This window comes from Brassica oleracea, chromosome C9, assembly GCF_000695525.1.
Source record: "Brassica oleracea var. oleracea cultivar TO1000 chromosome C9, BOL, whole genome shotgun sequence".
Classification (NCBI taxonomy): Eukaryota; Viridiplantae; Streptophyta; class Magnoliopsida; order Brassicales; family Brassicaceae; genus Brassica; species Brassica oleracea.
In genome coordinates, this window is record NC_027756.1 from 4,459,851 (window position 1) to 4,482,208 (window position 22,358).

General features: G+C 34.4%; 5 protein-coding genes across 5 annotated transcripts in view; 3 read left to right on the top strand and 2 right to left on the bottom strand.

Annotated features, from left to right (window-relative positions):
- Positions 1 to 565: 565 nt before the first annotated feature.
- LOC106314146 (terpenoid synthase 25-like) lies at positions 566 to 3,281 on the bottom strand. The gene is made up of 6 exons (XM_013752080.1): positions 3,021 to 3,281; positions 2,629 to 2,902; positions 1,918 to 2,293; positions 1,598 to 1,819; positions 1,389 to 1,527; positions 566 to 1,099 (listed from the first exon to the last, which is right to left on the bottom strand). Exons 1-6 carry the CDS (start codon positions 3,279 to 3,281, stop codon positions 566 to 568), a joined length of 1,806 nt encoding a protein of 601 aa, XP_013607534.1.
- A 1,206-nt stretch (positions 3,282 to 4,487) lies between these two features.
- LOC106313038 (quinone oxidoreductase) lies at positions 4,488 to 6,728 on the bottom strand. Its single transcript, XM_013750758.1, has 4 exons — positions 6,462 to 6,728; positions 5,982 to 6,123; positions 5,668 to 5,894; positions 4,488 to 5,221 (listed from the first exon to the last, which is right to left on the bottom strand). Exons 1-4 carry the CDS (start codon positions 6,714 to 6,716, stop codon positions 4,658 to 4,660), a joined length of 1,188 nt encoding a protein of 395 aa, XP_013606212.1. The 5' UTR covers positions 6,717 to 6,728; the 3' UTR covers positions 4,488 to 4,657.
- A 565-nt stretch (positions 6,729 to 7,293) lies between these two features.
- Positions 7,294 to 9,886, top strand: LOC106313106 (uncharacterized Rho GTPase-activating protein At5g61530-like). The gene is made up of 9 exons (XM_013750844.1): positions 7,294 to 7,524; positions 7,745 to 7,849; positions 7,918 to 8,180; positions 8,251 to 8,313; positions 8,399 to 8,417; positions 8,494 to 8,592; positions 8,863 to 8,940; positions 9,030 to 9,431; positions 9,525 to 9,886. The coding sequence occupies exons 2-9, from the start codon at positions 7,789 to 7,791 to the stop codon at positions 9,671 to 9,673; spliced, it is 1,134 nt and encodes a 377-aa protein (XP_013606298.1). The 5' UTR covers positions 7,294 to 7,524; positions 7,745 to 7,788; the 3' UTR covers positions 9,674 to 9,886.
- A 2,780-nt stretch (positions 9,887 to 12,666) lies between these two features.
- Positions 12,667 to 16,296, top strand: LOC106317499 (U-box domain-containing protein 52-like). The gene is made up of 7 exons (XM_013755306.1): positions 12,667 to 12,859; positions 12,949 to 13,362; positions 13,438 to 13,838; positions 14,357 to 14,458; positions 14,547 to 14,975; positions 15,234 to 16,004; positions 16,111 to 16,296. The coding sequence occupies exons 1-7, from the start codon at positions 12,667 to 12,669 to the stop codon at positions 16,294 to 16,296; spliced, it is 2,496 nt and encodes an 831-aa protein (XP_013610760.1).
- Positions 16,297 to 20,347: 4,051 nt separating this feature from the next.
- Positions 20,348 to 22,358, top strand: part of LOC106316683 (U-box domain-containing protein 52-like) — a 6,030-nt gene continuing 4,019 nt past the window's right edge. Inside the window, exons 1-2 of the mRNA XM_013754571.1 lie at positions 20,348 to 20,558; positions 20,639 to 21,510. Coding sequence (XP_013610025.1) covers positions 20,348 to 20,558; positions 20,639 to 21,510 — 1,083 coding nt within the window. The remainder of the gene's footprint in view (positions 20,559 to 20,638; positions 21,511 to 22,358) is intronic.

Consider the following 22,358-nt stretch of genomic DNA (forward strand, 5'->3'; position numbering starts at 1 on the left):
TTTATTTATTTTTTTATATTTATATATCTAAGGTATAAAAGTCTTTTATTTTTTTAATGAAACATTTTGGTCATTTTTCTTTTTAGGAACTTTTTTTGTGAGAAAAAAACTTAAAAATAGTCTATAGAGAGTTGCCCTTAGTTTTACATCTAATTTTAAGCATCAATGTTTGATGAAACTCTCCAACTTACTTTAGACTGGAAATATTTTGGCTAGTGACTACATTTGATGTTAGGACACGTTATGAGCTTACCCGGTATTGTTCAACCGTCCAAATCACTACCATCTCACTTAACTATGCGTTTGCAAATTAGTAATTTGGATTATTAAAATTTGAGCACATCATATATATATTCACACAAAAGCGATATATATTCTATATTACATATTCACGTTGTATTTATTTTTAGTTTTTGCTAAACTCGCGTTGTTTTTCAAAGAGGCCTGAATCATTAGCTGAAAAGATAAAATTAAGATTCAAAACAAAAACTCATACTACAACTTCAAACACAGAGATTATCACACCACATGACTCATGAAAATCAAAAGCACGTACGTACGAATTTTATAAAAACAAAGAGGTAAAGTGGGCTTTGAGATTTTCATCTGGATGACCAAATCCATCACCCTCCTTGTAGAACAAATTGATCACACGTGCAGTATTGAAGACTCGCATTACAATCTGGCGTGGCACAGTAGATAAGGCTTTAAAGAACTCGTCTGTCATCATCTCATGGTGATCCTTAATTATCTTCTTCAATTCTGTAACCGCTTCTTCTTGACTTACACCATGCTGCTTCATGTAACAGTTGACTCCATTTGCCACTTCCCCTCTCTTTAACTCTTCTTCGAATGTGGTTATGTCGTTAATCAGACGAAATACAACATTAAAAGCTAGGATGACTTTAGGTCTAGAGGCGAACCACTCGTACATTATCTTCTCATCACAGTCTTCCATCCCTAGAAAGCTGTAGACTGCCATATCATCCATTGCACCTGTGACGATTCCAACCTCCATGTACTCTTCAAAGTTTGGTACGTGACCTGCGCGTGCCCATTTTGCTATCTCTAGATACCCTTTCTTTGTCAAGCTCTTTATCTATGTTTTTTTTTCAGTATAAACATATAATATTACTATTACATCTTTTTATTATTTTTTCTACCTAATAACTATTAACCAGTGCCGAATCTGAAATTTTAAAAAAGCCATAAACATTTTCAAATTAATTTTAGTAAATAATTTTTTTGACAATTAGGAGTCATGCAACCTATGTATAAATTTCTTAAGAAAATTTTAGAGCTAAATTTCTTAAGAAAATTTTAGAGCTAAAGCAAATGTTTTATCGGGTTGTGTCTAGAACCGGCCCCTGCTAATAACACTTACGTACCTCATCTATAGTCGGTTGCAGACCACCAGGTCTTCCTAGCGAGCTCATTTCACTTTCGATGTCTTGCATAACTTCCCACAAAGTTCGGAAAATAATTTGCATATAGTTTGGTAGATCTTCAATGGTTCCAATATCCCACCTAGCCATTGACCCTACATAAGACCATAGGACTATAACGAGCTCAATATAACATAAAATAAAGATTATACCTTTGCAAGGCATCAGTGAAACTTATAACTTCAGGAAGAGTGCCATAGGCGTCATATGTATCATCAACAACCGTCATGATCATGGAGATTTTAGTGCCTATAACTCTCGCAAGGGAATATCTTGGCTCGAAGTATATACCCATCATGCCGAAATAGATCTCCACATTTCTGTCCCGAAAGGTATTAGGTAGTTTAGACGCAAGATCTAGCTCTTTCCACCATCTAGAAGAAGCAGTAGTCACATATAAGGTTATTATGATCTATATAACAAGATTAACTAGTACACATATGATTTGAGGATATAGCTACAAGGACATTACTTGGTGACATCTTTGAGCTCTTTGACGTAATGCAACTGGCAGTAGCTGAAGTTGTGTTTAGCAAACTTAAGAAGATTCTCCTCGTGATCTTCTTCTTGTTCGTAAAAAGAGATATATTCTCTTGCAACTGCTATTTCTACGCAATGATATCTAGGTATGTACAATGCATTTTGTATATGCTTAGAGAGATGTGGTTTAGTAGTATTAGTCACTGCCGCCAAGTGAGTCCTAGTGAAACTCCGTGCTTCCTCTATTATATTCTCATCTTTTGTTTTGAGATATGATGCTTGGTACAACTGCAACATCCCTCTAACATCTCGAACTACACTTTCCTTGAATTTTCCATCATGTTCCCCACTAAATCTTTCGAACACATCTACAAAGAAACGAGATAAATAGCTAAAATAAGTATCCATACAAGTGAATCAAGGAAATGGATCTAACTCTGCTTTGATCTCTAGCTCAGGGAAATTATGAATGGAAGACCCATAACTCGTTGGGTAAATTTTCTTCTACATTCTCTCTAAAATAGTAAAACTTCATTATAAAAATGAATTTGATCCAATGTATGCATGCATATATAATAGAGATTCTTTGTTTTTAAAGGACTAAATCATTATACTACAAAAACATACATTGGAGTAAAACTCATTTTTTATAATAGTGTTATATTTGTAGAAAAACATAGAGATAAATTGTAGATGGTCTTACCGCAAGACATTTTGTGACCATACAATCTGAAAACCTCAAACATAGTACAGATTGTTTCCAGGTCATCTTCCTTGGCAATCAAGCCTTCTAACTTCCCAAAAGCCTTGCTTAGAATCTCTTCGATTTCATCTTCGAAATAATGGGAGATCGCTAGACTGATAAGCAAGTAAATGAGACGAATTTTCTCTTTGTCACAGGTGTGAGGAGACATGAGCATATCTCTCACATACGGCTTCATAACCGATTCAATCTCATGCTCAATTGCATTGAACTCCTGCCAAGATATGATAGTAAGAAATGCATGTTAAACATAGCTAATATATTATTGTCATGTATCTTTAGTTACCAACCATAGATAGTCTCACATGGGGCCATAATGTTTATGTACTTACAGAACCGTCCACGGGAACAGAGAAGAGGTGATCTCCTAGAAAAGTGGGAGTAAACTGAGCCAAGGGACGAATACTCTCAAGATCGCCACCAGTAGCCATTACACAGAACAAATCTTGTTTTGGGGGTTGTCGAGAAAGCGTTTGGTTTCTAAGCAAACGGCCAGGTAAAAGAGAGAGCTTGGCCTTATGACATAGAGGGACTCTGTAAGTGCAAGGGAGAGTTTTAGGATCAAAACTCATCACCATTCTTGAAGCATGCATGTTTAAACTCTTGCCAATAACAAGATAGACACGAGACAGTGACACAATGTCTACTCTAGCTTTATGTTGTGATGATGGGATGGATGGTTGACTTTGCTTTCACATCTCTAGTTTGCTTTAAATCGATCCCAGATCTAGTGGAGAGCCTAAACCGTATTATTAATATCTAAACAACTACGATTTATGGAAGTTAAGTTTATAAGAAACTTCATTTTGTATTATATTTAGACATTATACTTCACGTCTGACATAGGGTAGATCTATGACTATGATCCTCTGATCTCAAAGGAGTGTTTTGCAACTAATGTCAGATAAGTCTGTATTAATATTTTTGACATGCAACATGTTATGGGAAAGCTATTATCCAACATGTCTTTGTATCAATGCATAATTGAATGATCATTTAAACCTGGAAAATACCTTTTTTTGTCTGTTAACAACCTGGATGATACCTGGTAGCAACGTATTGGTACTTGTGGTAGAGGCTGAAACATTTATTAAAAGAGTTAAATGATTTAATAAAAACTATGGAAGAACGATGTAATTGTCACTTAATCCATAACAATCAACATAATTGAAATTAAAGTCAAAGTCAAAGAATTCACTCTATACCACCTTAACTTCCATGGTGACTTGGTGAGTCTTTCTACGGAACAAAATAAAATACTCCATCAATTTTAAAATAATCAATGTTTTAGAAAAAAAATATTTTTAAATGATATTTGTTATATTTTAATACCTTAATAATGATAAATTGTAAACTTCAAAAAAGTTGATAGTGTTTTGTTGAATTTTGATTGACTAAAAATAATGGGATGGTTAAACCTAACAATCGATGGCGATAGCGATGGCGAAGGGGATTCGAGTGACGGCGATTCAGAGCAAATCCTACGGCCGATCTGTCCCTTGTGACTGTGCAGAATGCTGCGGCGACTCTTCCTCAGGATCCAGGGAAAGAGTCGTCACACATTTTTCCGATAGGATGCCTTCATCTGTTTCAGATGAAATATTATTACTTCCCTGCGAATGCCTTATATTCCTCTGCCACAGATACCGTTCAACCCATAAACATTAAGAGAATGTGCATACATAAACAACAAAGTAAACAGTAACAAGTTCTGACGATCTCAAATCCACACCATTTCTAGTAATCAAAAACTGTTTCTCCGAGGGCAAGTATGGGTTCCTTTTGCTTGATTCACAAGATTCATAAACACCAAGAGAAGATATATACATCGTAAATGGATTCAACAAAGAAAACATCACAAAAAAAAACCGTATTGCTGGAAGATAAATAGTACACACATTTGGTATCTGTCCATTGCTTCTTATTGCTCTTATTTGGAAGATTAAAAAGAAACATCACTACATGTTTTTCAAGGCAAGAGCACAACAGAGCCAGACGTTATCCTATTCTCAACGTCTGCATGAGCATCAGCCACACGAGACAGCGGATACTTGTGGTTCACACGAGCCTTTATAACCCCTGAAGCAATATTGGCGAAAACCTCCCCAGCACACTCCAACAACTCATCTCGAGTTTCATTGTACTGCATCATTGAAGGTCTTGTCAAGAAGAGCGACTTTGGAGCAAGATCGGACAGCGGAACAGGATCCGGAGATCCGGAGGATTGTCCAAAGCTCACCATGTATCCTCTGCTCTTTAAACACGCTAAAGATCCCTTGAAGGTGTCTTTCCCCACCGAGTCATAAACAACATCGACTCCTTTGCCTGATGTAATGTCTTTGACCCGTGAAACAAAGTCCTCGTTCTTGTACATGATAACGTGGTGGCATCCATCTTCTTTGGCTTGAGCCGCTTTCTCATTGGTCGAGACAGTTCCAATGACGGTAGCTCCAAGCGCATTTGCCCATTGACACAGCAGAGAGCCAACTCCACCAGCTGCAGCGTGGACAAGAATCGTGTGCCCACTTTCGACCTATCCAAATACAAATAGGATTTTGAGTCAATATAGTGAAGAGATCTTTATGTTAGAAGCAGATTAAATAGTGACTTTGGTTTTCGGTTCGGTAATCAGTTAGTTCAGTTTTCAAATTATTTTTAAAAATTAAATAGTCACTTTGATTTTCGGTTCGGTAATCAGTTAGTTCGGTTTTTAATTTATTTTTAAAAATTAAATAGTGATTTTGGTTTTCGGTTCGGTGATCAGTTAGTTCAGTTCGAACTAAATTAACCAAAATTTCGAACAGAACTAACCGGAAGTACTCAAAGAACCAAAATTTTAACCGAAACCAAAAACTTCGGTTAGTTTCAGTAAAACTTTTAAAACCCAAACTACCCATATACCGAACCGAACTTTTCGGTTCAATTCGGCTAGATTTTGGCTGAACCGAACTACCCAAATCCGCAGGCCTAGTGACTAACCTTGAAGCAACGGCGAAGGAGGAACTGTGCAGTCATACCCTTGAGCATGATTGATGCTGCAACTATAGGATCCATAGATGAAGGAACAGGAACCACTTTATCCGCAGGAAGGATCTGTTCTTCAGCATATGCACCCATTGGACTTCCAGCATAAGCGACGAGATCACCGATCTTTCTGCCAGTTAATCCTGACCCAACAGCTACCACTTCTCCAACAGCCTCCATACCTATGATCACAAATTGGCTTATAAGCTAAGATCTAAAAAAATAAAACTTCATTTGCATGTTTCCTAAAAGGTTGTAGAGAGCAGAACCTGGTGTGAAGGGCATAGAAGCTGGCTTGTAAACACCTTTCCTGTAGTAAACATCAATGAAGTTAAGCCCAATAGCCTTGTTCCTTACGCGTATCTCCCCATCTTTTGGCTCCCCTACTTCCACATCTTCCCATTTCAGAACCTTCAAGTCACAAACAAGAGACCACAATGAAATACTGAGAATACAGAACAATCACAATTTAAGAAGAAGAAAAAAACAATCACAAGTTTCAATATAAAAAGCTAGCATTGCAAAATAAAATAAAATAACATGAAGCAGCACCCTGATCAGTTTTACTAGGTTCCATTGTCTGTAATAAAAAGCCTATTAGAAATTTTATGGATTTGAATTTATATTGAATCCTAAACCATTTTAAATTATAATCATAGAAGCAAAATAGAGAGACACCCAATCTCAACCTAATCTGATTACAATGACCCTTTTCGAGAAAGGAGTTAAAAATCGAAACTTTGACTCACCTCAGGACCGCCATGCTCGTAAACTCTGATACCTTTCACCATCTTCTTCTCCGACGAATCCTCAACCGCGACTGTACTCAGAGCTTTTACAGCAACCGTAGACAACCGAAAGCTCGATGATTCGGCAAGATTTTGACGAAAGATGGGATTTTTAACTGGATTTCGTGGAAAGCTCGAGAGAGTTCGGTGAGGAAGTGACAGATGTCGTGACGCTTGAAGACGCGACAAGTGATCAAGAGTCAAAGCTGCTGCCATCTTCTTCTTCTCTTCCTCCTTTAACTTTTTATTTGCCTTTTCTCATTTTTATCCTTTAACTTTTGGTAATTACATTGTCACCATCGTACTTTTACTACATTACAAAATACACCTTAAAAGTCTTCCACATTGGCATCTAACCACATGTGTTTTGTGTGAAATCACTAACCATTTTGTTATTGGATTCAGTTCTGATAATTTAGATTTTGATTTTTTGTGACTTTTAAAATAATTATTTTTATTTTTTCTAGCAATCATGATTTCAAAAAAAAAAAATTCATAAAGCAAAAATTAACTAAATTACAAATTATTTTTTTAATGAACTAAAATATACAATAAATAAAAATTAATATTAAAAAAACAAAATCTGAATCCAATATTGGAAAAACAAAAATCTAAAATCTAAACTACTAAACAACTAAGGCCTTAATTTGTCAAATTATAAGCTCAGGTCACAGTTGCAAGGATAAAATAAGAGGAAGGACAACTAAACAATTATAAAATATTTAAAGGGGGGAAATTGTCAAATAGTTAGATTTGATTCATCTCCTGAAATCTTACACGTGGCACAACAGAACATACGAGATTATCTGTATTTGTCCTTTTTTTTTTAGTCGAGAACTTTTTTTTTTCTTCTTCTCTGCTCCAGGGGGAAATTCGAAAGGTGAAACCTTTTGATCTCCAGGGGGAGAGATCAATTACTCTTCTTTCATCAATCCGCTGAATCCTTTTGACTCTCCTCTTCGTCTTTGATCGTCTCGACGAATTGGGTTTCGTTCGATTCGATCAAATCCAAGAACTTTTAAAGGTTTGATTATGATCGATTGCTTTGTCATTTGATCATCGTTGATTGATTAGATGATATGGGTTTAGAGTTTATGTTCATAAAGTTATCTCCTTTTGTTTTTTTTTTTGTTTTCTGTAAAACTTGTATATGATTGGATTAAAGAGGATGACTTTAGATGGATTATACCTTATGAAATTGAGCACAAGTGTCTTTTCATTTATGTCTTGATGATCTTAAACAGGTTTCATTCAAGTGGGTTGCTTGAAGTAATTGGTTTAATAGAGAATGTCTTCTCTCATCTCACAACAATGGCAGGAGAGGACTAGTGGATTCTTCTCTTCATCAGGTTAGTTGATTTTTTTTTCATCTCTGTGTGTTTGTGGTTTAAAAGGCTTACTATGTGTTTGTATTTAGGGACGAAGCTTAGGGAAGCGAGGCAATCAGCTGGTAGTTTTGTGGGAGAAGTCGCTAAAGATGCGAAAGTGAACGTTGCTGATGTTGCAGAAAGAGTTGGATCCTTGTTCAAAAGCAGGTGGGCGATTCTTCAGCAGCCTGCAACTAGACACGCCGTGCAAGAACACCTTATAACAGCCGCTGCCACGACCGGGACATTGGTGAGAAAGGGTATCACTGAGACCAAAGAAAAGGTTTCCGTTGGAAAGATCAAAGTGGAAGAGGTATTTAACTTGTCAAACAATGTAATGTTCATTTTGGAACTTCTTTGATCTGTTTTTTTTGTCTTTTTAGGCGGCGAAAAAGACTGCGCAAAAGAGCAAGACGCTTTTGACAGATATCGAAAGATGGCAGAAGGTATATTTGAGCCTTAGATCTCATACTATCCGTTGGTTTGAGTTTTGGTCTCTAACTAACTTATTGTTCTTTATTAACCCTGCAGGGAGTTGCCAGCTCAGATGGTAAGATAGTTTATACACACAGTCCTTTCCTTTAGATATGGTAACTCACACTATATTAACAAACTTTTGTGCTCAGTGTTTGGTGTTGCGATTGAGATCACTGTCCAGCGGCAAGAGTCAAGCAGGCCTATTCCATTTATACTGATGAAATGCGCAGATTATCTCATTTTAACCGGTAATAACATTCCCAATTTATCACACGCCTGTAACGCTTTTATAGCTCATTATTGTGAACAAACGTAAATTAACTTTGAAGAAAGCAAAGAAATTTAAAAGAGCGAGGCAAATATCAGTTTATGGTTTGTATATTGATTATTGAATTTTATATTTATAATAATCACTTAGACTCGTATTTATACTATTTTAAAAACCAATAAACCTTTTTCCTTTTAAGAAAACATCTTTATCTCACTAAAAGGCATACTGTGGTATATATTCTTGTCAGGACTTAACTCACCAAACTTGTTCAAAGCCGAAGGAGACAAAAAGCTTATCCAACAATTGGTTTCTGCTTACAATCAAGGTACCAACAAACACTCAACGAGTTTAATCCTTGACTCTTATGTCTCCTTTGAGAGAGTTTGTGTAAACTTAAAACACTTGTTTGAACAGATTCTAGCGCGTCAATACCTGAAGGCGTGAATCCAGTTGATGTAGCCGCACTCATGAAATACTATCTTGCTAGCCTTCCCACACCACTAACTACTTTTGAGCTTTACAACGAAATCAAAGACGCAAGGTCGAGCGTAACCAGAATGAGAAAGTCACTCCAGAAGCTTTCCAGTGTCAACTACAATACACTTGAGTTCATAACAGCGTTGTTGCTTCGTGTGAGCCAGAAAGCACAACTCAACAAGATGAATTCACACAGCCTGGCTATGGAGATGGCTCCGGTGATCATGTGGCGAGAAGAGAAGAGGCCTGAGTCCTATAGGGAATACTGGAGACCCCCATCGAGGAGTCCTAAGAAGAGCATTGACTTTGAAACTGCTTCTCCATGGGACTTGCTCTCAGGTAATAAAAACAACCTTTAGCTAGCTTTTATAACTTTACCATTTGAAGCAGAGTTCATTTTTTTTTTTTTTTTAATCTTTAATGGTTTTACAGATGAAGGAGAAGGTGTGGTAGATGCATCTTCATCGATCTCTCTGGACGATATTGTTCAAGTTGATTTTGGTGCGGTCGACGTTGTGCAGTGCCTGATTGAACATCACAATGCTATTTTCACTGATGCAGGGGAGACTGTATGGAGGTGAAAACAACAACAGTTTTAACTAATCTTTCTCTGATGATTTGAGATTTCTCAGTTTCTGGACCAAAAGCAGAAGAAGATATCCTACCATTTTGATCTTGATAATGGTTTAACTGAGTAAAGGTTTCAGTAAATAAGCTTCGTTTTCATTTGGCTATTCTGTAAAACATTATTGAGACTTTCAGAAGCTGTTCAAAAATAAGTTTTTTTTTTTTTTTTTTGGCTTCAATAGTCGGATTGTTTCATCATATATCAAAATAAAGCAATCACATGGCTAAAAAAACGTGTAAACTTTCTCTACTTCAGAATCAAACAATATGATTCTTATCAAATGAAATGAGTTTCTTGACATTTATAGTATGAAACTGTGAGTAGTAATAGCTTTTAGGATATAGAAACCGCAGAAGTTCATGTCTGTAAATACGGACCGGGAAGCTCGTTGTGAGTATTCTGTGACATTGTTTCTTCAAACAGATACATGTCCCCCCGTTGGCCGATTTATGATTTGTTTGAATTGATCAGATCAATAGACTGGAGATTCTTTTGCCAATAAACAACATAACATATGAACATAGTTGACTTTGTATAAATTTTTGATTAATTCTTTTTTATTGTGAATGCACGAGCGCGGAATGTTAGGAGAATTCCTCAGTATATTCTCTACGATTCTATAAGATTATATCTCAAGTTGTTGCCAGTTTTTGAAAGTTTAATGCCCGCATATGTACTAATGCCCGCATATGTAAAAGCATGATAAATGATCTCAAACTGTATCTAGTCTATATGTATCAAAAATCAAAATGACTAAAATAAGAACATTAAAAAGAGTAAATGATAATTATATCTTTCTTACAAATATCTTAAATAAATATTTAAATTAAAAAAATTCAAATTTTAATTTTACAAAAATATTTTTGGGAAAAATGATTTTTTTCTTAAAAGAAATTAGGAAAATCTTACCAAATTTGTAAGATATCTTCTTGGATTTGAGTTATATGAATATTTAGAAACAATATTATTGAATAATATAATATCTTCTCAAAACAGAAGATATTGACAAATATGTATTTAAAATACCTTATTAAATATGTTTTTAGGAATATGTGTATTTAAAAAGACTTTCATAAATATATATATATATATATATATATATATATATATATATATATTTTGGTCGATGAAATATATATTTATGAAGACCTGACTGAATTGTTGATAAAAAGAATATCTTACTGAATTTGAATTATACATATATTTAGTAAGATATTTTTGAATATACATAACATCTCCCTAAAATTTTAGGAAGACATTTTTGAATTTGATATCTAAATTTTATAATAAAAAATATATATTTAAATAAGCATATAAATCAACTTGAGGAAAATGTCATACACATTTAATAAGACCTTTCTAAATATAAATATAAGTTACATTCAAGAAGTGTAATTACATGATTATGAAAATATTTAAAAATTCAGGAAAGTATATTTACAAATTCAGGAAAATATCATACATATTCAAAAATGTTCTCCTAAACCTTTTTAAGAAAACAAAATGTTTCCCTTTTTTTTTTTGTGAAAACTCAAAAATTGAATAAAAATCCTTTGAAAAATGTATTTTTGATTTTTTTTTAATATCTACTTATTTTTATATATTTAATAAATAATTGTCATTTATCTCTTTAATGAAATATAATTTGATCACTTTGATTTTTGAAGAGAAATTGATTAAAATACCCTAAGTTTGTTAACACTTGTTCAAAATATTATAAAACATTTGAGTTTGGGTTTGTAATTAATGTTTAGAGTTTAGTATTTAGGGGGTGGGTTGAGTTTATAAATTTCTATAATTTTTTATACATTATTCTTAAATATTTATAAATGATTTAGGAGACTTAATTTTTTATATCATAAATTTAAGGTATTTATGAAAATGGTTATCTTTTAAAGGTAAATTTGAAAAGTAGTATCCAATTTGTCTGTAAAATTGAAATTTTCGCAATTCTGAAAATTTTCAGGAATATAGTTTTTAGTATTTATAATTTAAATTGTATATTATACTTGTGGGTAACTGTTATATAAAGTAAATCCCTATACTATGATGATAATGTGTTGAAAAAGTAATTATTAATCTACTTATATAAACTACTTGAAATTTATTTATAATATTCCCTACAAGAACAACTCAAAACTATTGTACAAAATAAAACCTATGTCCATAATCATGCTCACAGAGAATCTAATCGTTATTGAAACAATGATGGTGTTGGCTCTGAACTTTAATGGTAATAAAGAAGGTCTAGTCTCTTACATCCATTATTTTGCGAAAATCATTTGCACTGGAAACCATTTCCTAATCTTTATTTCGATGTTATTTAAATTAATAAAATTGAATATTTTATTTGTTTGACTTTGTTTATTAAAAAAAATGCAACATGAGGGATATACCAACGTAGATCCTTTTACAGTAAGTTTTTTTATTTTTGAAACTTTGATAAATTTTAGATAAGTTAATTGAAACTAATGTGTGTGTATTATTTAAAGTTCTCAACGTATGAAGAAATTTAGTTAACTATGAGCTAACTATAACAATATATATGGAGGTTTTGTGGCGGCAACAACGTGCTTTCTTTGTGTCAATTCTTTCATCCCGAGACTATGTCAAAAACTCACCGAACTTAGGGTTTGTCTTCATATTTTCCTCATTGTTCTCTGCTCGAACAGAACTACTTGGTAAGTTCTGTATTGCCTGAAATCTCCATTGCTCTTTTAGCGTGGACCTTCTGGGTATAGCGGAGTGAAACATTCGTGTTACTTTCAAAATTTTAAGAATTAATAATTTAATATACATAAATGTTTACAATCTCTTATATTTGCAATATTGTTGAAAGCTCCTCCTGTAAATTACCCTGAAAGTTATGTCTCCTCTTCTTGCTAGAGTTTAATAAACATTGCATTTTATACAGTTTTAAAAAAAAAAATTGTTTCAGGTAAAGCAATGGAAGAAAAGAAAGCATCAAGCGAACTATCTCTGCCTCCTCCACCACCTCCTGTTATAGCTGTAGCCATTAATGGAAAGAAGAAGAGCAAATACCCCATCTTTTGGGCTCTTGAGAAGTTCATCCCCGAAGGCTTCTCCGATTTCAAACTGCTCTATGTTCGTCCTCCCATCACTCACATCCCTACCCCAAGTAAGTTGACAACAAAGATTCAGAAAACTGTAACTTGATGCACAAGATATACGTTACAAAAGAATCGAGTCTTTTTTATTTGGTTTCAGTGGGGAATGCCATTATGATAACAGAGCTTAGACATAGCGTAGTATCAGCTTACCTTAAAGAAGTTGACAGGAAAACGAACGAGATGCTTCTTCCTTACACGAACATGTTCGAAAGCAGAAAGGCGAGGGTAGAGATTCTTGTAATGGAATCAGACGAGCCCGCAGATGCCATAGCAGAAGAGATAGCTGGAATTGGAGTCACCAAACTCGTTATAGGGACGTCTCTTCGCGGATTCTTTTCGAGAAAGATCGAAATGTCTTCCATGATCGCAACCGCGGTTCCAAGTTTCTGCACGGTCTTTGTTGTCTCAAAGGGGAGGCTAGCTTCTATGCGTCCTTCCGCTAGTGTAAGCATAACATACGAGAGAAGCAGCACCACTAGTGGCTCCACTGATAGTCCTAGATCCCGTTCTGGTAAGCTTTTAGTTAAAATAGAATCTATATGAATCCTTAAACATGTAAGTTACTTACTTGCTCTGGCTGAAACAGAGTACCAAGACTCTGTTTCGGAAGCGCGGTCTGGAAGCCAGGTGGTTCAGATGGATACGAGTTCAAGCGATACGGACCACTCAGAAGTATCTACAGGGAGAGGGATGGAGATTGTACAGAGAGGTGATGAAGGGAAGAAGAGAATCAATAGCAATGAGAGCTTTGGTGCATCGTTTCCAATGGGAGTGGAGGCGTATAACGAGATGAGCTGGACTTCTAGATGGAGAGATCATGAGGACAGGAGAGAGGTCGTGAGCTCGTCTTCGAGCAACAGCCACGAGATAGCGAACATGGATTGGAGAGCAGTGGCTCCTGAGAGTGAGAACTCTTCTTTGGTTTCTCAGGAAGCTTCTAACATGTCTGAAGGACTCCTCAGTGTCAACTCCGTCACCGATAATCAGGTAAGTTCATTGTATTGATTCTGTTTTATCCACAGAGATGAGATGAGAGCCAGAGTCTAAAGTCATCAAGTTGTCTTGATCTTGATTCTGTTATTAGAGACATAACAAGCTTTTTTGGAACTGAAACTAATATTAGGGACAATGTCCCACGAACTATATCGTCAATTGATTTTGAGTTGAAAGGAAACCAATAGTTTATTAACTAATGAATTTTTCCGTTTAATACACAGAGATGAGATGAGAGCCAGAGTCTAAAGTCATCAAGTTGTCTTGATCTTGATTCTGTTATTAGAGACATAACAAGCTTTTTTGGAACTGAAACTAATATTAGGGACAATGTCCCACGACCTATATCGTCAATTGATTTTGAGTTGAAAGCAAACCAATAGTTTATTAACTAATGAATTTTTCCGTTTAATACTTAATCTGAGAGTTACCGTTATTTATCAGATCTGTTTCTACCTAAGGGAACGCTATTGGATCACATATAAGTTAACAAATAGACCTATAAAATGTAGGCGAATCTGAGCTTTCAGATAGAGAGGCTAAGAGCCGAACTGAAACATGTTGAGGAGATGCATGCCATGACTCAAACTGAGACTATCGATGCCTCGGAAAAGGTCTAAACAAAAAAAGTTGAACTGCATAGACCGTTGCATTTTTTGTATTATGTTTTATTTGGTGTTCTTATTTTGTTTTTGGTTGCAGCTAACTGATCTTAACCAGAGAAAATTCGAGGAATCAGAGAAGCTTGTGGAGCTGAAAAAAGAGGAAGAAGTAGCTAAAGATACAGCTTCAAAGGAGAAGGAAAGATACGAAGAGGCGATGAAGGAGGCAGAGAAGGTCAAAGAAAGCATGATGCATGAGGCTTTACATAGAAGAGAAGCAGAGATCAAAGGAGAACGCGATGCTAAAGAGAAAGATAAGCTCCAGGCTTCTCTCGTCTCTCCAGGGATCCAATACCAACATTACTCCTGGGAAGAACTCGCAGCTGCCACTTCTGACTTCTCTGAAGATCTCAAGATTGGTATTGGAGCCTATGGAACCGTCTACAAATGCAATCTGCATCACACCACCGGTGCTGTCAAGGTCCTTCACGCTGAAGAAACTCAGCTCTCTAAACAGTTTGATCAAGAGGTAAGAAAATTCTTACAAAACTTCTCTTAAACAACAATAACTGTTACGTTTTTGAATTTGCAACTTAAAATTAATTGGCAATAATTAGATTAAATGGGTTCTAAAGTAAAACTAATTGATGATAATTCGATTGATCCAAGTCCGTTTTATATTATTTATATATATATTATTTAGTGTCTTTTTAAGTTTCTAATGTGAGATTTTTTCTCCAACAAAAACCGACCAGAGTCTAAATGTATTGTATCTATGTTTTGACAGCTTGAGATCTTGAGCAAGATCCGTCACCCTCACCTCGTCCTTCTACTTGGGGCATGCCCTGAACGAGGCTGCCTCGTCTATGAGTACATGGACAATGGAAGCTTAGATGACCGTTTGATGCTAGTCAACGACACACCTCCAATCCCTTGGTTCGAGCGTTTCCGGATTGCTTTAGAAGTAGCTTCAGCGCTTGTCTTCCTCCACAAATGCAAGCCTAGACCCATCATTCACCGAGACCTCAAACCAGGAAACATCTTGCTTAACCAAAACTTCGTTAGCAAACTTGGCGATGTTGGTCTCTCCACAATGGTTAACCAAGACGACGCTGCTTCTAAAATTACGGTCTTGAAGAAAACAAGTCCAGTGGGAACTCTCTGTTACATTGACCCTGAGTATCAGAGAACCGGTCTCATCTCACCAAAATCTGATGTGTATTCTCTTGGTGTTGTGATTCTTCAGCTGATAACCGCGAAACCCGCGATAGGCATTACACATATTGTGGAAGAAGCCATTGGTGACGATGCTGAGTTTATGGGACTGTTGGATGTTAAAGCTGGAGCTTGGCCTATTAGTGAGACTCGTGAGTTAGCTGCTTTGGGACTGCATTGTACGGAGATGAGACGCAGAGACAGACCAGACCTTAAAGATGAGATCATCCCGGCTTTGGAACGGCTTAGGAAAGTCGTCGACAAATATCAAAACTCGCTCTCTAGAACTCCGTCTGGTCCTCCATCTGGCCCTCCATCTCACTTCATTTGCCCACTTCTCAAGGTCTAAACCTAATTTCTTGTACAACAAGAAACCTAAATTATTACTTGCTAATCAAGAAACGTTACTGTCTTCATGATTTAACCAAATTTGTTGGTATTGATTAAAGGGAGTGATGAACCAGCCGTGCTTAGCTTCGGATGGGTACACTTACGATCGCGAAGCCATAGAGGACTGGCTGAGAGAGAAGGATACGTCGCCGGTGACTAACCTTCCATTGCCTAACAAGAACCTTCTTGCTAATTACACTCTTTACTCAGCAATCATGGAGTGGAAGAAATCTAATAAACTATAGTTAGAGAGAGATTCAACAATAATCACGATTGACAATGTTCAAGTCCTCACGGTTCTTTTCTTAAAAAAAAAAAAGTCTTCACTCTTCACGGTTCTCTCATGAAGCGTGTAAACTTTCTCGACTTCAGAATCATACAATATGATTCTTATCAAACAAAATTAGGTTCTTGACATTTTTATTATGGAACTTTGTAGGTTTTCTAAACTCCGTCTGAAAATGTTGTTTAAGATTTGTGTACATGTATTTAACAAATATTCAATTCGTTTATCATATCTTTCATCTTATATATTAAAACAGAAGTCACAACTTTGATTCATGTGTGATTTTTAAAAAAATGGTCTAATAAACTTATTCCTAAAAAGTCATGTTACATTTAATTTCTAATATGTTGTAATACTATATCTTCATATGTTAATTATTTAAATATTTTTTTATGTTAACTTTTAAAATTATATAGATTTTTTTTTAAATAACAAAAATCATATTATCTAACAATGATTAATCTTTACTACATTAAGCCAATGAAAACAAATTTAAAACTATATAGTTTATTTTAAAAATTAAACAAAAACTAAATGTTTAATTATTTACTCGATAATATAAATCTATGAAGCAAAAATTTTAATTTTTAAAAAAGTTTCTAAATGTGTGAAATGTTACAATATCTTTGAATATGACAACAAAACAATATTTTACTAATCTTTATATATATAGTTACGATTTTAATAATGAAATAATAATCCGAAAATATATATATAGAAGAAGATACAAATACATGTGAATGTTTGAAACAATCTATTCAAAGAAAAAATATACCAAAAACTTATTATGTTTTAAAAATTGATAGACACGTATATATTATCACTACAAGAAAACACGTGATTTCCGACCACGGGTTGCGACTGAAGAGGTAGTCGCAAAATTTAACGACTATGCGACGACTGTTAGGCGACTAATTGGCGATGCAGAAAAATGGTCGCACACCAGCCGCAAATTAACGACTACAACAACCAGTAGTAGTTTAGTCGCTAAATAACGACTGGTTGGCGACTAATACCGTGTCAGAAATATTCATTCGCATTATAGTCGGTAAATAGCGACTGATTAACGACAGCTGTATGTGGTTAAAACCGGTACATAGCACGTTTTTTACATTTTTGGTCGTTGTACCTAATGTTTTACTGGTTAGTTGGTCTTTAGTCGCTAATAAGTCAGACAATTTGCAATATAATATAGTCCGTGTCTACCCACATTTCTGCTTAGAAACCGTAGTTGCCGACTGTTGCCCGACTAGTTGCCGACTGATTTAATTAGTTGTAATTTAGTCGTAAGGTAGTCGTAATTTAGCGACCGATTTCCGACCGCTGTAATTACCGACACGATGATTGACGACCATAACGTTTAGTCGCTATTCAGTCGTAATACGTAATTTGCGACTGTTTCCCTACCGATTCTGCAGTCGGGATCTACTTGTTTTCTTGTAGTGTATAATATATACCAATTTAATTGAAAACAAAATGTTTATATAAAAATAAATGAAAACAAAAATCTGGGCGGTTGCGCGGGTTGATATGTAGTTAATGTATTGTATTATGTGTTTCTCTTTATCAATACTATAAACTAAAAGGTAAGATTGAAAAATTTAACTTAATATATAAATTTAAATTTTAAAATACATTTATAATGAAACAAGTTATATAATATAGAACAACGAATGGAAGGAATAAGTGCTATTAAGAAACGCAAGGAAGTTCATGTTTGGTAGTACGGAACGGCAAGTTCGTTCCTAATTGGCCAATTAAGTTTCTTTATGACTTGTCTGAATTGATCAGACAAACTTAGGATCTTTTTTCCCAGTAAACAACAGAACATATGAATATAGTTGACTTTCTGTAATTTTAGTGATTAAATTGCACGAGCACGGACAGTTAAGGTAATTCCTTGGTATATCCTTTACGATACTATAAAACTATATATCTCTAGTTCGTGCAAGTTTTACTATTTATTAAAAGCATGATAAAATATATACATTACATGTTATATTCTGTGTTATATGCTTGAATAAATAATGCTAAAAATATAGTAAGAAAAAAAAAGACGTGACAGGCAACTAATCCTAAGAATCTTCTTTACAAAACCTTAAGAATCTTATCCTAGAAGTTCAAGCTTGATCTTAATAATAATCGATAAACTCAAAACTAAGCTAAGGTATAAAAAATACAGATGTCAAAGCTCATAGAGAATCAAATCGTTATTGAAACAATAATTAGTTGGCTTGGTAATAAAAAAGTGTAGTCTCTTACATTCATTATTTTGAATTTTTGAGAAACCATTCTCTAATTTCTATTTCGATGAAATTTTAAGGTTTAATAGGGTCCATTATCCTGATATGTAAGACATAATATGTTTTTTTCTATAGAAATAATCACAAACGCTGTATTTCTTATAAAAAAACTGCATATTTTTTAAAATTATTTTTTGTGTTTGACTTTGTTTATTTAAAACAAAAACTACAACCTGAGGGATATACCAACGTAGATCCTTGTACGACGAATACAACGATAAATTATAGAGAAACAAAACAGCGAAAAGGCCTGTATATTTCATCGTATGAAGAAAATTAACTAATTAGTAGTGTGCTGACTCTATAACAGTATAAATGGGACTTGATGCGGGCAACAACGTGCTTGCTTGTGCCAACTCTTTCATCTGAAGGAAATGTCAAAGAATCACCAAACTTAGGGTTCTTCATCATTGTTTTTTTTTGAAAAAAGGGTTCTTCATCATTTGTTTTCTACTCGAACACAACTACCGGGTAAGTTATGTTCTGTCTGAAAGCCTTGTTGATCTTGTTGAACACAACTAAATCCGCCTTTAAATTCTTCAGTAAAACTTATTTTTCGTCTTCTTGTTAGAGATTTTTTTTGTCATCAAGTTAAACAGATTCATACTAACACCGTAAATCACATTGTTAACTCCGCATCTATGTGAACGACAAAAAACTGTTGGTTCCTGAAACTTGTTAGAGATTGAATGATAAGATTTAAACTCGTATTATCCATTCACGACATTTCACGAACAAATCATTTCTCTCAAAACAACTTTTACACTTCATTTTTTGAAAAATCGCATAATAAACCTTCAAATTGGCATTCACTAACACTTTAAATCTTGAACTTATTTAACTAGTATATTAAACATTTAAGTTGGTTTTTGTATCATAATAAACCTTCAATTTTAACACTTTAATTTTTTTTATTTTTAAATGCAATTTTTGTGAATTGTTTTAAAATAAAATCATGTAAAACGCTAAAATTTTGTTTAAAAATAAATAATTTCGATATATCACCATTAACAATAACAATGTTTGTCATTTCACCATTAAGAATAACATTTTCTAAGTCTAATCATTTAATTTGATATGCTTGAATATGTTTGGGGTAATTTCTGACATATGAATAATAATTGTTTTATACGCTATTATCATTAGGGATATGATCAAAAATGTTACTCTTAATGATGATATGATGAAAAGTGTTCCTGATAATGGAAATAATGTTTGAAATTATTTATTTTTCAGTGTGAATATTTTAGAGCTTTTATATGATTATTTTTAAATAGAATTATTTTTTTTACAAAAATTGCATTTTAAAAAAAAATTAAGAAAATATTTGACTTTATTGAATTTGATTTTTGAATTTTATGTAGTTTTCAAAATTTTATTTATTTTTAACTGTGTTTATTAATTAAATAAACAATTTTTAAAAAGAAAATTGACATGTCACATTCTCTGCAGGTAAACGGGTCACAATTTTGACTTGATAAACAAATAAGCCAAATTAAAAGTTTATTATGATACATAAGTCAACTTGAATTCTTAATAAGCTAGTTAAATAAGTTCAAAGTTGAAAGTGTCAGTGAGTGCCATTCTGGGGCTTCAAGGACATATCATTGAAAGTTGAAACACATTGCATTTCCGACTTGAGTTTTTTTTTACTTGAGTTTTTTCTTTTGGTAAACCGTTAAAAATAAAATCTGAGCAGGTAAAGCAATGGATGATAAGAAACCAGCAAGGGCATCAGGCAAACACCTAGATCTACCTCCTCCTTCACCATCTCCTGCAGTTGTAGCTTTAGCAATTAATGGAAAGAAGAAGAGCAAATACGTCGTCTTTTGGGCTCTTGAGAAGTTCGTCCCCGAAGGCTTGTCTGATTTCAAACTTCTCTACGTTCGTCCTCCTATCACCTACATCCCTACCCCAAGTAAGTTGTATTCAGAATGCTGTAACTTGATGCACAAGTTATGTGTTACAATAAATCGAGTCTTTCTTATTTGGTTCCAGTGGGGAATGCGATATCGATAAAAGAGGTTAGAGATGATGTAGTATCAGCTTACAGACAAGATGTGGATTCGAACACAAACGAGATGCTTCGTCCTTACAAGAAAATGTTCGAAAGGAGAAAGGTGCAAGTAGAGATTCATGTAATTGAATCACAAGAGCCTGCAGCTGCGATAGCGGAAGAGATTGCTGCAACCGGAGTCACCAAACTCGTTATAGGGGTGTCTCTGCTTGGATTCTTCTCGAGAAAGATCGATATGTCTTCGATGATCGCAGCCGCGGTCCCGAGATTCTGCACAGTCTATGTTGTCTCAAAAGGGAAGCTAGCTTCTGTACATCCTTCCGACTCAGACTCTAGTGGAAGCACAAGGCTCGAGAGGATCAAGAGAAGCAGTTCCACGTGCGGCTCTACTGATAGCCCTAGGGCCCGAGACTTTGCCTCGTTTGTTTCCGAAGCGCATTCTCGAGTCTCTCCGTTCTCCCCTGCTCCGAAATATTTGACATTCCCGGAGATGAGTGGCAGCGAGGTGGTTCAAATGGATAGCAGTTCAAGCGAGACAGAGCAATTGGAAGTATCGGGAGAGAGTGTGATGCAGATTGTACGGAGCGGTTATGAAGGGAAGAGGAACAGCAGTGGCAGTGAGAGCTTTAGTGCATCTTTTCCGATGGGACTTGAGGCGTTTCATGCGATGAGCTGGACTTCTAAATGGAGAGATCATGAGGAAAGGAGAGAGATAATGAGCTCGTGTTCAAGCAACACTATCTCGAATATGGATTGGGGTGCAGTGGTTCCTGATAACTGTTCTTTTGTTTCTCCTCGAACTTCTAACATGTCTGATGGACTCCTCAGTGTCCATTCCGTGACCGATAATCACGTAAGTGAATCGTTTTTAGTTCTAAGTTCGTTTCTTGATTCGATTTGTATTAAGTTAGATGAATTTTCTTTCAACCTGAATCCGCTCTAACCTTAATTTTGTATTAATTAAAAAAAAACTCAAATCCTAGGTGGCACTATAAATGTCTTCTAAATTCTTTTTCAAATAATTCTAAAACATCTAATATAAAGTATAGTTTAATCTAGTGTCACATTATTCCATAATTATATAACACTAGAGAACATTATATTAACCTAAAATATATGAAGTGTGTATTCTTTCCTTAAATAAAAGCTACGGAATTACCTAATATGATTTACATATATACGAGAATTAATGATTATGAATAATAAAGATTTTATAACAATTTTTGCATCTTTCTTCATTTTTGTTTAAATTTATATTATTAAAAAAACTTAAACAATCACATTAACCATATAATAAAAAAAATTAGATTTTTTCTAATATGTTATATTTTGAATTTTTAAAATGACTTTAAATTACAAAATAAGGAAACTTTATATGTTACTTTTTTTAACGACTTTAAAATACAAAAATGAGGACACCTTATATGTTATATTTTTTTTATATCTTAGAATTTTCTTATATGTTTTATTTTGAATTTTTTTTAAACGACTTTAAATTACAAAAATGTAAGTTTTCCTTAAGTATACGACTAAAAATATTAAAATGACATGTATCAATTCGATGGTTGATTTGAAAGCTTTCAAAACCATATGGAAGATAAAAGTCAAAATAATTCAACTGTGAAAATAATACTGTTCACTTTTCTCAAGAATGTGTTCGCTGAAAAAATAAGGTTTTTATGTCATAATTTGTTTAATGTC

Coding starts and splice junctions, on each gene's coding strand:
- LOC106314146 (XM_013752080.1), bottom strand. CDS start 3,281: ATGCATGCTTCAAGAATGGTGATGAGTTTTGATCCTAAAACTCTCCCT. Junction 2,294..2,628: donor TGGTCACAAAATGTCTTGCG/GTAAGACCATCT, acceptor GTTTCTTTGTAG/ATGTGTTCGAAAGATTTAGT. Junction 1,100..1,388: donor TGCAACCGACTATAGATGAG/GTACGTAAGTGT, acceptor AAAAAAACATAG/ATAAAGAGCTTGACAAAGAA.
- LOC106313038 (XM_013750758.1), bottom strand. CDS start 6,716: ATGGCAGCAGCTTTGACTCTTGATCACTTGTCGCGTCTTCAAGCGTCA. Junction 6,124..6,461: donor ACGAGCATGGCGGTCCTGAG/GTGAGTCAAAGT, acceptor TGTGACTTGAAG/GTTCTGAAATGGGAAGATGT. Junction 5,895..5,981: donor TTCTATGCCCTTCACACCAG/GTTCTGCTCTCT, acceptor TTGTGATCATAG/GTATGGAGGCTGTTGGAGAA.
- LOC106313106 (XM_013750844.1), top strand. CDS start 7,789: ATGTCTTCTCTCATCTCACAACAATGGCAGGAGAGGACTAGTGGATTC. Junction 8,181..8,250: donor GAAAGATCAAAGTGGAAGAG/GTATTTAACTTG, acceptor TTGTCTTTTTAG/GCGGCGAAAAAGACTGCGCA. Junction 9,432..9,524: donor TCCATGGGACTTGCTCTCAG/GTAATAAAAACA, acceptor ATGGTTTTACAG/ATGAAGGAGAAGGTGTGGTA.
- LOC106317499 (XM_013755306.1), top strand. CDS start 12,667: ATGGAAGAAAAGAAAGCATCAAGCGAACTATCTCTGCCTCCTCCACCA. Junction 13,363..13,437: donor TAGTCCTAGATCCCGTTCTG/GTAAGCTTTTAG, acceptor TGGCTGAAACAG/AGTACCAAGACTCTGTTTCG. Junction 13,839..14,356: donor ACTCCGTCACCGATAATCAG/GTAAGTTCATTG, acceptor TATAAAATGTAG/GCGAATCTGAGCTTTCAGAT.